The 15,572-nt window shown below is 49.3% G+C and overlaps 1 protein-coding gene across 1 annotated transcript in view; it reads right to left on the reverse strand.

Annotated features, from left to right (window-relative positions):
- The window catches only part of LOC106573589 (neurobeachin-like protein 2), a 138,038-nt gene that overhangs the window by 14,541 nt on the left and 107,925 nt on the right, over positions 1–15,572 (reverse strand). Inside the window, exons 34-45 of the mRNA XM_082968540.1 lie at positions 13,802–13,926; positions 13,200–13,317; positions 12,880–13,037; positions 12,403–12,536; positions 11,948–12,055; positions 10,332–10,427; positions 10,011–10,135; positions 9,498–9,638; positions 8,579–8,709; positions 6,888–6,997; positions 6,625–6,742; positions 5,322–5,419 (exon numbers count right to left, since the gene is read on the reverse strand). Coding sequence (XP_082824666.1) covers positions 5,322–5,419; positions 6,625–6,742; positions 6,888–6,997; positions 8,579–8,709; positions 9,498–9,638; positions 10,011–10,135; positions 10,332–10,427; positions 11,948–12,055; positions 12,403–12,536; positions 12,880–13,037; positions 13,200–13,317; positions 13,802–13,926 — 1,462 coding nt within the window. The remainder of the gene's footprint in view (positions 1–5,321; positions 5,420–6,624; positions 6,743–6,887; positions 6,998–8,578; positions 8,710–9,497; positions 9,639–10,010; positions 10,136–10,331; positions 10,428–11,947; positions 12,056–12,402; positions 12,537–12,879; positions 13,038–13,199; positions 13,318–13,801; positions 13,927–15,572) is intronic.

Raw genomic sequence — 15,572 nt, forward strand, 5'->3', positions numbered from 1 at the left:
GACACCCAGACAGGGAGCTACAGACACCCAGACAGGGAGCTACAGACACCCAGACAGAGAGCTACAGACACCCAGACAGAGAGCTACAGACACCCAGACAGAGAGCTACAGACACCCAGACAGGGAGCTACAGACACCCAGACAGAGAGCTACAGACACCCAGACAGAGAGCTACAGACACCCAGACAGAGAGCTACAGACACCCAGACAGGGAGCTACAGACACCCAGACAGGGAGCTACAGACACCCAGACAGAGAGCTACAGACACCCAGACAGGGAGCTACAGACACCCAGACAGAGAGCTACAGACACCCAGACAGAGAGCTACAGACACCCAGACAGAGAGCTACAGACACCCAGACAGGGAGCTACAGACACCCAGACAGGGAGCTACAGACACCCAGACAGGGAGCTACAGACACCCAGACAGAGAGCTACAGACACCCAGACAGGGAGCTACAGACACCCAGACAGAGAGCTACAGACACCCAGACAGAGAGCTACAGACACCCAGACAGAGAGCTACAGACACCCAGACAGAGAGCTACAGACACCCAGACAGGGAGCTACAGACACCCAGACAGAGACGTACAGACACCCAGACAGGGAGCTACAGACACCCAGACAGGGAGCTACAGACACCCAGACAGGGAGCTACAGACACCCAGACAGGGAGCTACAGACACCCAGACAGGGAGCTACAGACACCCAGACAGGGAGCTACAGACACCCAGACAGGGAGCTACAGACACCCAGACAGGGAGCTACAGACACCCAGACAGGGAGCTACAGACACCCAGACAGGGAGCTACAGACACCCAGACAGGGAGCTACAGACACCCAGACAGGAGCTACAGACACCCAGACAGGGAGCTACAGACACCCAGACAGGGAGCTACAGACACCCAGACAGGGAGCTACAGACAGACACCCAGACAGGGAGCTACAGACAGACACCCAGACAGGGAGCTACAGACACCCAGACAGGGAGCTACAGACACCCAGACAGGGAGCTACAGACACCCAGACAGGGAGCTACAGACACCCAGACAGGGCTACAGACACCCAGACAGGGAGCTACAGACACCCAGACAGGGAGCTACAGACACCCAGACAGGGAGCTACAGACAGACACCCAGACAGGGAGCTACAGACAGACACCCAGACAGGGAGCTACAGACACCCAGACAGGGAGCTACAGACACCCAGACAGGGAGCTACAGACACCCAGACAGGGAGCTACAGACACCCAGACAGGGAGCTACAGACACCCAGACAGGGAGCTACAGACACCCAGACAGGGAGCTACAGACAGACACCCAGACAGGGAGCTACAGACACCCAGACAGGGAGCTACAGACAGACACCCAGACAGGGAGCTACAGACACCCAGACAGGGAGCTACAGACACCCAGACAGGGAGCTACAGACACCCAGACAGGGAGCTACAGACACCCAGACAGGGAGCTACAGACACCCAGACAGGGAGCTACAGACACCCAGACAGGGAGCTACAGACACCCAGACAGGGAGCTACAGACACCCAGACAGGGAGCTACAGACACCCAGACAGGGAGCTACAGACACCCAGACAGGGAGCTACAGACACCCAGACAGGGAGCTACAGACACCCAGACAGGGAGCTACAGACACCCAGACAGGGAGCTACAGACACCCAGACAGGGAGCTACAGACACCCAGACAGGGAGCTACAGACACCCAGACAGGGAGCTACAGACACCCAGACAGGGAGCTACAGACACCCAGACAGGGAGCTACAGACACCCAGACAGGGAGCTACAGACACCCAGACAGGGAGCTACAGACACCCAGACAGAGAGCTACAGACACCCAGACAGGGAGCTACAGACACCCAGACAGGGAGCTACAGACACCCAGACAGGGAGCTACAGACACCCAGACAGGGAGCTACAGACACCCAGACAGGGAGCTACAGACACCCAGACAGGGAGCTACAGACACCCAGACAGGGAGCTACAGACACCCAGACAGGGAGCTACAGACACCCAGACAGGGAGCTACAGACAGACACCCAGACAGGGAGCTACAGACAGACACCCAGACAGGGACCTACAGACACCCAGACAGGGAGCTACAGACACCCAGACAGAGAGCTACAGACACCCAGACAGGTAGCTACAGACACCCAGACAGGGAGCTACAGACAGACACCCAGACAGGGAGCTACAGACACCCAGACAGGGAGCTACAGACACCCAGACAGAGAGCTACAGACACCCAGACAGGGAGCTACAGACACCCAGACAGGGAGCTACAGACACCCAGACAGAGAGCTACAGACACCCAGACAGAGAGCTACAGACACCCAGACAGAGAGCTACAGACACCCAGACAGGGAGCTACAGACAGACACCCAGACAGGGAGCTACAGACAGACACCCAGACAGGGACCTACAGACACCCAGACAGGGAGCTACAGACACCCAGACAGAGAGCTACAGACACCCAGACAGGTAGCTACAGACACCCAGACAGGGAGCTACAGACAGACACCCAGACAGGGAGCTACAGACACCCAGACAGGGAGCTACAGACACCCAGACAGGGAGCTACAGACACCCAGACAGGGAGCTACAGACACCCAGACAGGGAGCTACAGACACCCAGACAGGGAGCTACAGACACCCAGACAGAGAGCTACAGACACCCAGACAGAGAGCTACAGACACCCAGACAGAGAGCTACAGACACCCAGACAGGGAGCTACAGACACCCAGACAGAGAGCTACAGACACCCAGACAGGGAGCTACAGACACCCAGACAGAGAGCTACAGACACCCAGACAGAGAGCTACAGACACCCAGACAGAGAGCTACAGACACCCAGACAGAGAGCTACAGACACCCAGACAGGGAGCTACAGACACCCAGACAGGGAGCTACAGACACCCAGACAGAGAGCTACAGACACCCAGACAGGGAGCTACAGACACCCAGACAGAGAGCTACAGACACCCAGACAGGGAGCTACAGACACCCAGACAGGGAGCTACAGCACACCCAGACAGGGAGCTACAGACACCCAGACAGGGAGCTACAGACACCCAGACAGAGACCTACAGACACCCAGACAGAGAGCTACAGACACCCAGACAGGGAGCTACAGACACCCAGACAGGGAGCTACAGACACCCAGACAGGGAGCTACAGACACCCAGACAGGGAGCTACAGACACCCAGACAGGGAGCTACAGACACCCAGACAGGGAGCTACAGACACCCAGACAGGGAGCTACAGACACCCAGACAGGGAGCTACAGACACCCAGACAGGGAGCTACAGACACCCAGACAGGGAGCTACAGACACCCAGACAGGGAGCTACAGACACCCAGACAGAGAGCTACAGACACCCAGACAGAGAGCTACAGACACCCAGACAGAGAGCTACAGACACCCAGACAGGGAGCTACAGACACCCAGACAGGGAGCTACAGACACCCAGACAGAGACCTACAGACACCCAGACAGGGAGCTACAGACACCCAGACAGGGAGCTACAGACACCCAGACAGGGAGCTACAGACACCCAGACAGGGAGCTACAGACACCCAGACAGGGAGCTACAGACACCCAGACAGGGAGCTACAGACACCCAGACAGGGAGCTACAGACACCCAGACAGGGAGCTACAGACAGACACCCAGACAGGGAGCTACAGACAGACACCCAGACAGGGAGCTACAGACAGACACCCAGACAGGGAGCTACAGACAGACACCCAGACAGGGAGCTACAGACAGACACCCAGACAGGGAGCTACAGACAGACACCCAGACAGGGAGCTACAGACACCCAGACAGGGAGCTACAGACACCCAGACAGGGAGCTACAGACACCCAGACAGGTAGCTACAGACACCCAGACAGGGAGCTACAGACACCCAGACAGGGAGCTACAGACACCCAGACAGGTAGCTACAGACACCAGACAGGTAGCTACAGACACCCAGACAGGTAGCTACAGACACCCAGACAGGTAGCTACAGACACCCAAATAGGGAGCTACAGACACCCAGACAGGGAGCTACAGACACCCAGACAGGGAGCTACAGACACCCAGACAGGTAGCTACAGACAGACACCCAGACAGGGAGCTACAGACAGACACCCAGACAGCTAGCTACAGACAGACTCCCAGACAGGGAGCTACAGACAGACACCCAGACAGATAGCTACAGACAGACACCCAGACAGGGAGCTCAGACAGACACCCAGACAGGGAGCTACAGACAGACACCCAGACAGGGAGCTACAGACAGACACCCAGACAGGGAGCTACAGACAGACACCCAGACAGCTAGCTACAGACAGACACCCAGACAGGGAGCTACAGACAGACACCCAGACAGCTAGCCACAGACAGACACCCAGACAGCTAGCTACAGACAGACACCCAGACAGGGAGCTACAGACAGACACCCAGACAGCTAGCTACAGACAGACACCCAGACAGCTAGCTACAGACAGACACCCAGACAGCTAGCAAAGACACCCAGATGGGAGCTACAGACAGACACCCAGACAGGGAGCTACAGACAGACACCCAGACAGCTAGCTACAGACAGACACCCAGACAGCTAGCTACAGACAGACTCCCAGACAGATAGCTACAGACAGACACCCAGACAGGGAGCTACAGACAGACACCCAGACAGGGAGCTACAGACAGACACCCAGACAGGGAGCTACAGACAGACACCCAGACAGCTAGCCACAGACAGACACCCAGACAGCTAGCTACAGACAGACATCTAGCTACAGACAGACACCCAGACAGCTAGCTACAGACAGACACCCAGACAGGGAGCTACAGACAGACACCCAGACAGCTAGCCACAGACAGACACCCAGACAGCTAGCTACAGACAGACACCCAGACAGGGAGCTACAGACAGACACCCAGACAGCTAGCTACAGACAGACACTCAGACAGCTAGCTACAGACAGACACTCAGACAGCTAGCTACAGACAGACACCCAGACAGCTAGCCACAGACAGACACCCAGACAGCTAGCTACAGACAGACACCCAGACAGGGAGCTACAGACAGACACCCTGACAGCTAGCTACAGACAGACACCCAGACAGCTTGCTACAGACAGACACCCAGACAGGGAGCTACAGACAGTCAGATTCACAGACTGATCAACAGTGTCATTCAGTCAAACACACACACACACACACACACACACACACACACACACACACACACACACACACACACACACACACACACACACACACACACACACACACACACACACACACACACACACCTTGAGTAGTTGACAGGGCGTCTGTCCAAAGTTACTGATGATGCCCTCCAGGGCCTTGCGCTCCGTCTCATTGGCTATGGCGTCCAGATCCACCGCACCTACACAAAATAACAGAATATAATAAATAGAACAGACCAGAATAGAACAGACCAGAATAGAACAGACCAGAATAGAACAGACCAGAATAGAACACAACAGAATAGAACAGACCAGAATAGAACAGACCAGAATAGAACACAACAGAATAGAACAGACCAGAATAGAACACAACAGAATAGAACAGACCAGAATAGAACACAACAGAATAGAACAGACCAGAATAGAATAGAACAGACCAGAACAGACCAGAATAGAACAGACCAGAATAGAACAGACCAGAATAGAACAGAACAGACCAGAATAGAACAGACCAGAACAGACCAGAATAGAACAGACCAGAATAGAACAGACCAGAATAGAACAGAACAGACCAGAATAGAACAGACCAGAACAGACCAGAATAGAACAGACCAGAACAGAATAGAACAGACCAGAATAGAACAGAACAGACCAGAATAGAACAGAATAGACCAGAATAGAACAGAATAGACCAGACTAGAACAGACCAGACCAGAATAGAACAGACCAGACCAGAATAGAACAGACCAGAATAGAACAGACCAGAATAGAACAGACCAGAATAGAACAGACCAGAATAGAACAGACCAGAACAGAATAGAACAGACCAGAATAGAACAGACCAGAATAGAACAGACCAGAATAGAACAGACCAGAACAGAATAGAACAGACCAGATTAGAACAGACCAGAATAGAACAGACCAGAATAGAACAGACCAGAACAGAATAGAACAGACCAGATTAGAACAGACCAGAATAGAACAGACCAGAATAGAACAGACCAGAATAGAACAGACCAGAATAGACCAGAATAGAACAGACCAGAATAGAACAGACCAGAATAGACCAGACCAGAATAGACCAGAATAGAACAGACCAGAATAGACCAGAATAGAACAGACCAGAATAGAACAGACCAGAATAGACCAGAATAGAACAGACCAGAATAGAAGTCTATTGTGCAACTCTGATATGGAAATGTACCTAGTATACATTGTGGTGTCTGAGTGAGGATGGAGGGAAGAGCTCTCTCACCCACTCCTATTCCTCATATCACATTGGGAGAAGTCTCAAATTGTACCCTTTTCCCTATATAGTGCACTACTTTAGACTAGGAGCCATAGGGCTTTGGTCAATATTAGTGACCTATATAGAGAATAGGGTGTCATTCGGGACTCTCCTTACCTTCATAGGTGCAGTAGTAGAAGACATTGAGGGCCTTCACCGCCTCCTCCCCTCTCTGCTTGCAGCCAAAGATCAGGTCAATCCACTCATGGAGGTGAGAGGAAACGTGCTCACACTCCTACACCATGTTGAGGGACAAATGCATTTGTAAAAGGAAATGTATTTGATTACTTGATTAAAATGTGTCCAATCAGAGTGTAGCATGGCTGTGGGGGTTGCACCAGCGTTTCCCATAGATTATTTTTCAAGGCGGAAGGCCTCACCAGAGCTTTCCTGTGTTTCCTGATGAAGTCTTCTCTAGACAAGGCCCATTGTGGTAACAGAACATCAGTCACATTGTTCTGGGTCATCTGCAGACTGCCCAGGTCAAACCCTGCAGTAAACACACACAGAGACAGTCAATCCTTCCTCAGCTACATAAACAGACTATCCAACATTTGGTAGGGTATGAGGCTCTATGAAACACTATGATAGGCCATATTTCTGTTGTGTTGATATACTGTGTAAGGAATGACTTGTGAATATGAATTAACATAACATCGTTGCATTCCACTTAGGATGCTTTCCTAAATACACCCTGGAAATCTACTCAGATTATAGAGCACTCTGGTTTGACAGTTCCCAGAGCGCACTTTGACACTCCAGAGTGAGTTTGTTAACACAGCAGCCTTAGTCTTCCTCATGTGAAGGGAACACAGCCTTAGTCTTCCTCATGTGAAGGGAACACAGCCTTAGTCTTCCTCATGTGAAGGGAACACAGCCTTAGTCTTCCTCATGTGAAGGGAACACAGCCTTAGTCTTCCTCATGTGAAGGGAACACAGCCTTAGTCTTCCTCATGTGAAGAGAACACAGCCTTCGTCATCCTCATGTGAAGGGAACACAGCCTTAGTCGTCCTCATGTGAAGGGAACACAGCCTTCGTCATCCTCATGTGAAGGGGACACAGCCTTCGTCATCCTCATGTGAAGGGAACACAGCCTTCGTCATCCTCATGTGAAGGGAACACAGCCTTCGTCATCCTCATGTGAAGGGAACACAGCCTTCGTCATCCTCATGTGAAGGGAACACAGCCTTAGTCTTCCTCATGTGAAGGGAACACAGCCTTAGTCTTCCTCATGTGAAGAGAACACAGCCTTAGTCTTCCTCATGTGAAGGGAACACAGCCTTAGTCTTCCTCATGTGAAGAGAACACAGCCTTCGTCATCCTCATGTGAAGGGAACACAGCCTTAGTCTTCCTCATGTGAAGGGAACACAGCCTTAGTCTTCCTCATGTGAAGAGAACACAGCCTTCGTCATCCTCATGTGAAGGGAACACAGCCTTAGTCTTCCTCATGTGAAGAGAACACAGCCTTCGTCATCCTCATGTGAAGGGAACACAGCCTTAGTCGTCCTCATGTGAAGGGAACACAGCCTTCGTCATCCTCATGTGAAGGGGACACAGCCTTCGTCATCCTCATGTGAAGGGAACACAGCCTTCGTCATCCTCATGTGAAGGGAACACAGCCTTCGTCATCCTCATGTGAAGGGAACACAGCCTTAGTCTTCCTCATGTGAAGGGAACACAGCCTTAGTCTTCCTCATGTGAAGGGAACACAGCCTTCGTCATCCTCATGTGAAGGGAACACAGCCTTAGTCTTCCTCATGTGAAGGGAACACAGCCTTAGTCTTCCTCATGTGAAGGGAACACAGCCTTCGTCATCCTCATGTGAAGGGAACACAGCCTTAGTCTTCCTCATGTGAAGGGAACACAGCCTTCGTCATCCTCATGTGAAGGGAACACAGCCTTAGTCTTCCTCATGTGAAGAGAACACAGCCTTCGTCATCCTCATGTGAAGGGAACACAGCCTTAGTCTTCCTCATGTGAAGGGAACACAGCCTTCGTCATCCTCATGTAAAGGGAACACAGCCTTCGTCATCCTCATGTGAAGGGAACACAGCCTTAGTGCTACTTACCGTTGATGTTCTGCAGGAACTCTGGAAAGTAGAAGAACTCAGGGATGAGCTCTTTGACGTCTGCGGGACTCTCCATGCGAGCCTGCCAGGCTGCTGCTACAGAGTGGAACTGACGGTCTGCACAGTCAAACCTGCAACACACACGGCCAGGAACCACACTGTTCAAATGTAACAGGCACACACACACTTTGAAATGTTAGGTTAACACGTTACACCCCCATACAACTTCAAACACCACCACACTCCCTTCCACAGCTCCATACACCCTGATACACACGTGTCTTCAAACAACCCAATATACACCCACACACACACCCCTGCTGTACCTGCCGCTCTGCAGCTGGATGAGGAGGGTGGTGAAGGGTTACTGTACCTGCAGCTGGATGAGGAGGGTGGTGAAGGGTTACTGTACCTGCAGCTGGATGTGGAGGGTGGTGAAGGGTTACTGTACCTGCAGCTGGATGTGGAGGGTGGTGAAGGGTTACTGTACCTGCAGCTGGATGTGGAGGGTGGTGAAGGGTTACTGTACCTGCAGCTGGATGAGGAGGGTGGTGAAGGGTTACTGTACCTGCAGCTGGATGTGGAGGGTGGTGAAGGGTTACTGTACCTGCAGCTGGATGAGGAGGGTGGTGAAGGGTTACTGTACCTGCAGCTGGATGTGGAGGGTGGTGAAGGGTTACTGTACCTGCAGCTGGATGAGGAGGGTGGTGAAGGGTTACTGTACCTGCAGCTGGATGTGGAGGGTGGTGAAGGGTTACTGTACCTGCAGCTGGATGTGGAGGGTGGTGAAGGGTTACTGTACCTGCAGCTGGATGTGGAGGGTGGTGAAGGTTTACTGTACCTGCAGCTGGATGTGGAGGGTGGTGAAGGGTTACTGTACCTGCAGCTGGATGTGGAGGGTGGTGAAGGGTTACTGTACCTGCCGTCCTGCAGCTGGATGTGGAGGGTGGTGAAGGGCTCCATACGGATCATGTAGTGCATGACTCCTGCAGCGTTAGAGTAGTGTGTTCCATAGTGGAACTTGTCTATCGTGCCCGTTGAGTCCTCAAAGCTCTCATACCTGATCAGACAAGACAAAATGATTAAAATGGTACCCTGCATTAACAGGAACAACAATGAATTCAACATGAAACACAGGCAGTAACACAGTGTATTTGTGGAGCATGTAGGCTGTGTATAATACTGGTCATAATATAACAGACTCAATTCAGATAACACAACACATGTACTAGGATAAGCTTGGTGTTTTAACAGAACTGGAGATGATCTGATCTGCGTCCCAAATGGCATCATCTTCCCTACATAGTGCACTACTTTTGACCAGAGCCACCTATTCCCTGGTTATAAATAGTGACATAGTGTGCATAGGAAACAGGATGCCATTTGGGACACAGACCTGGAGTTCTCTGTGCGAGGTTACTGCAGTACTCACTTCTCCCTGACGTTCTGTGCGTGGCGGGGGTTGACTACTCCGATGGGTTTGGACAGGTCTCTGAACACGGCTGGGTTCTCCAGGTCCAGATCTGGAGAGGTGTAGTCACTCAACACCCATGGGAACTGGATACAACCCAACCCAACCCAGGGACACCATTAGATTAGACTGGACTACAGCATGAATGCTGTTCGCTCATTTGTTCCTGCCATCTGCCATTCACGGTGACCGCACACCAGATCAGATTCATTTGTTTGTTGATTCTTCTGTTCATTCATTTCATTCCTCCCTCCCTCCCTGGTTTCCGGGACAGGGACTTACCACAGGGTACTGAGACAGGTCGTTGTAGGTACGTCCAGAGATGGTGTTCAGTTGCATCAGATATTCAAAGTTGGAAATTTCTCTGCATACCCATCTCTAATGACAAAACACAAACAGTTAGCTTCCTCTCTGCATACCCATCTCTAATGACAAAACACAAACAGTTAGCTTCCTCTCTGCATACCCATCTCTAATGACAAAACACAAACAGTTAGCTTCCTCTCTGCATACCCATCTCTAATGACAAAACACAAACAGTTAGCTTCCTCTCTGCATACCCATCTCTAATGACAAAACACAAACAGTTAGCTTCCTCTCTGCATACCCATCTCTAATGACAAAACACAAACAGTTAGCTTCCTCTCTGCATACCCATCTCTAATGACAAAACACAAACAGTTAGCTTCCTCTCTGCATACCCATCTCTAATGACAAAACACAAACAGTTAGCTTCCTCTCTGCATACCCATCTCTAATGACAAAACACAAACAGTTAGCTTCCTCTCTGCATACCCATCTCTAATGACAAAACACAAACAGTTAGCTTCCTCTCTGCATACCCATCTCTAATGACAAAACACAAACAGTTAGCTTCCTCTCTGCATACCCATCTCTAATGACAAAACACAAACAGTTAGCTTCCTCTCTGCATACCCATCTCTAATGACAAAACACAAACCGTTAGCTTCCTCTCTGCATACCCATCTCTAATGACAAAACACAAACCGTTAGCTTCCTCTCTGCATACCCATCTCTAATGACAAAACACAAACAGTTAGCTTCCTCTCTGCATACCCATCTCTAATGACAAAACACAAACCGTTAGCTTCCTCTCTGCATACCCATCTCTAATGACAAAACACAAACAGTTAGCTTCCTCTCTGCATACCCATCTCTAATGACAAAACACAAACAGTTAGCTTCCTCTCTGCATACCCATCTCTAATGACAAAACACAAACAGTTAGCTTCCTCTCTGCATACCCATCTCTAATGACAAAACACAAACAGTTAGCTTCCTCTCTGCATACCCATCTCTAATGACAAAACACAAACAGTTAGCTTCCTCTCTGCATACCCATCTCTAATGACAAAACACAAACAGTTAGCTTCCTCTCTGCATACCCATCTCTAATGACAAAACACAAACAGTTAGCTTCCTCTCTGCATACCCATCTCTAATGACAAAACACAAACAGTTAGCTTCCTCTCTGCATACCCATCTCTAATGACAAAACACAAACAGTTAGCTTCCTCTCTGCATACCCATCTCTAATGACAAAACACAAACAGTTAGCTTCCTCTCTGCATACCCATCTCTAATGACAAACACAAACAGCAGTTTCCTCTTAGTTTAGTTGACATGTCTGACATCATCATCATCTGAGACTCAATCATTAAGATGTTACTGAGGTAGTAGGCTGAGGTAGTAGGCTGAGGTAGGAGGCTGAGGTAGTAGGTCCTTACTGAATCAATAGTTATCTGTTGTAACACACAGGTTACATCCCAAACTGCACCCTATTCCCTACATAGTGCACTGCTTTTGACCAGAGCCCTATGGGCCCTACATAGGGAATAGGGTGCCATTTGTGATGCAGACGGAGTTATCAGCTGTACCTGTGTGAGGCCAGAAGCCTTGAGGAGCTCCTGAGGAGAGCGGGAGCCAAAATAGAAGAGGTTGGGGGGCCGCAGCCCCAGGATCCTAGAGTACACCATGTTCCTCACCTGGGGAGGGAGGTCGGGGTCAGGTTATATATGTCTCTTACACTGGTCCTTTTCAAATCACTTCACATTATCATTGGTGTCAAATAATGATACAATTCCACATCTTTTACAGGTATTGGGCTCAACACTGGTACAAAGACAGTGGTGGCTGGTGCCACATTAAATCGGAGGATGGGCTCAGCTGGAAACGGAATGGTATCAGCCACATCAAAGACATGGTTTCCTTGTGTTTGATACCAATACATTGACTCCATTCCGGCCATTACTGGGAGCCATCTTCCCCTCATTAGCCTTCACTGTAGTAAGACCTCAGGCCCTTGAATCTAGCAGTTAGACTAGTGACACACCTTCTTCTTGAAGTTGATGAAGTAGTGTGACTGGTCGATGAAGAACAGCTCCACAGCAGAGCGACGCAGGTTGTAGCGTCTCAGGTGCACCTCTCTCAGCTGAGACAAGGGCCGCTTGAAATCAAAACCAATTCCTGGATAGATAGAAGTTTGTCAACATCAACTCTTTCAGATTCAGTTGTATCATGATGTCAGCAGCGACTGTTCTTTACTGTAACTGGGGAATGATGCATACACAAAGACAGATCCTGTGGACAGTTGTATCATGATGTCAGCAGCGACTGTTCTTTACTGTAACTGGGGAATGATGCATACACAAAGACAGATCCTATGGACAGATGAAGCCTGGTCCTGGACTAAGAAGCCTGCTGAGTGGAGAATCTCCATTGATATAGCTTTACGGTCTCAGACTAGATTTCATCTGTGTCCGGGAAACTGCCCCATAGTGTTCACTGCCAGACGTCTTTATGTCCTCACCCTCTTCCGTCTCCTCCTTCTCGCTGCTGGCGTCGTAGAAGTACAGGTGATGTGTGGTGACCTCCAGCCGACCCGGAACCACCGCCACGATGGTGATGAGCTCACAGTCCTCCGACAGAACCAGCTTCTCCTTCTGACTGTCGTCCTCCCCCTCCACCCTGAGGAACCGACAGAGAAAAGACATGTATCAGATGAATATTCCCCCACTAGCATTTCTGATTCAACCAACAGCTTGCTGATTATTTTACTAGTTCAATCAGGTCACTGGTGCTGAGGTTGATATGTGGAGTGGGTAGGGGGGTGGAGATCAAGTCACTCACTTATTGTCCAGAAAGACAATGTCCTCTTCTCCTAACTGGTCATCCTCCATGTCACTCACTTTGGCCTCCTTGGCAACAGCCAATGGGAGGGGTTCTGAGCTGCGAGGACTATCAGCTCCTGTTGTGGAGAGATGCAGACAGACAATACATTCTACTGAACCTGAACACACTCTCACAGACCTATATTACCTGAACACACTCTCACAGACCTATATTACCTGAACACACTCTCACAGACCTATATTACCTGAACACACTCTCACAGACCTATATTACCTGAGCAGAGATTCAGAATGATATTTCTGTTTTATCTGATGTTTTGAAGCTTAATGCCAAACGAATTCCCCAATCTTAGGAAAATAAAGGTCTTCTAATCCAATGTTACCTGAACACAGATTTTTAAAACACATCTTCAAAACACAGCAGTGCCCTGCACTAACCTGCACACGAAAACAGATCACCTACCAATTTAGATTGGAAACTTGCTTCTGCTCAACAAAAGCAATTGACTGAAATCTTGTAGACATGGCTACGACATCATAACATGGCAAGCACCTAAAGTCCTACCATGCGATGTATATTTGTCATCTCATAAGGCATACCCATATTGTCTCTGAAGGCGCTGGCTTCCTGGTGAGTGTCGTACTGGTAGTTAGGCACTAGTTTCAGACGCATCTTAGAATACGTCTCTGCACTGGACAACTTCCATTTCACCTCTAGTGGGACTCTGAGGTAGAAATCACAGTAGATTCCAGTCAGGCACAAAGCACCACAACAAAGCTTACAATATATGACATTAGTGGTTGAGTCCATCTGGTGCAGGGCAAAGCTCCCATTATATGTTGATCTAGGGTCAGTTTTGCACTTTAACCCCTAATGGTTAAAGGAGTTGTTCACTATTTTACAACATGATGTTAGATGGTTCCTCACCTTGAAAGTAGCCTATGAGCCAGGAGAAACAGCCATTACAAACTTAAGCGAACTTTAGCAAACGCTAGCTAAAAATCAATGGAAGTGATGGGGGGGTGAGCATGTTTATTTTTTATATGGACAAATCATCTTAAAGTAACATCAAACCAAATATGGAGTTAGTGTCAGGTGACTTGGACAGTATTTGTTTCTAAACATGCCCCCATCACGTCCATTGATTTGTAGCTAGCGGTGGCTAAAGTTAGCTGAAGTTTGAAAATGGTTGATTAAAGATAACTGCACCATGGATTCCAGTTTCTCCTGGCCCATGGACTACTTTCAGGGTGAGGAACCAGCTAAAGTCATGTTGTAAAATAATGAACTATTCCTTTAATGTTAGGACATGGGGAAGGTAACCAGAGCCTAGATATATACCTTACGGCAACTACAACCTGGAGCTTAAACCATACAGATAAATATACAGACACATAAAGATACGGTCTGGACTACCTTTAGGGTCTGACCAGAGCCCTATGGGCCTTGGTCAAAAGTAGTGCACTACCTAGGGAATAGGGTGCCATTTGGGACGCAAATATAGATATACAGTTGAAGTCGGAAGTTTACATACACCTTAGCCAAATACATTTAAACTCAGTTTTTCACAATTTCTGACATTTAATCCTAGTAAAAATTCCCTGTCTTAGGTCAGTTAGGATCACCACTTTATTTTAAGAATGTAAAATGTCAGAATAATAGTAGAGAGAATGATTTATTTCAGCTTTTATAACTTTTCTCACATTCCCAGTGGGTCAGAAGTTTACATACACTCAAGTAGTATTTGGTAGCATTGCCTTTAAATTGTTTAACTTGGGTCAAACGTTTCGGGTAGCCTTCCACAAGCTTCCCACAATAAGTTGGGTGAATTTTGGCCCATTCCTCCTGACAGAGCTGGTGTAACTGAGTCAGGTTTGTAGGTCTTCTGGCTCGCACACGCTTATTCAGTTCTGCCCACAAATTTTCTATAGGATTGAGGTCAGGGCTTTGTGATGGCCACTCCAATACCTTGACTTTGTTGTCCTTACGCCATTTTGCCACAACTTTGGAAGTATGCTTGGGGTCATTGTCCATTTGGAAGACCCATTTGCGACCAAGCTTTAACTTCCTGACTGATGTCTTGAGATGTTGCTTCAATATATCCACATAATTTTACTTCTCCATGATGCCATCTATTTTGTGAAGTTCACCAGTCCCTCCTGCAGCAAAGCACCCCCACAACATGATGCTGCCACCCCTGTGCTTCACGGTTGGGATGGTGTTCTTCGGCTTGCAAGCCTCCCCTTTTTCCTCCAAACATAACGATGGTCATTATGGCCAAACAGTTCTATTTCTGTTTCATCAGACTAGAGGACATTTCTCCAAAAAGTATGATCTTTGCCCCCATGTGCAGTTGCAAACCGTAGTCTG

The sequence above is a fragment of the Salmo salar genome, chromosome 02, assembly GCF_965601325.2.
Source record: "Salmo salar chromosome 02, fSalSal1, whole genome shotgun sequence".
NCBI lineage: Eukaryota > Metazoa > Chordata > Actinopteri > Salmoniformes > Salmonidae > Salmo > Salmo salar.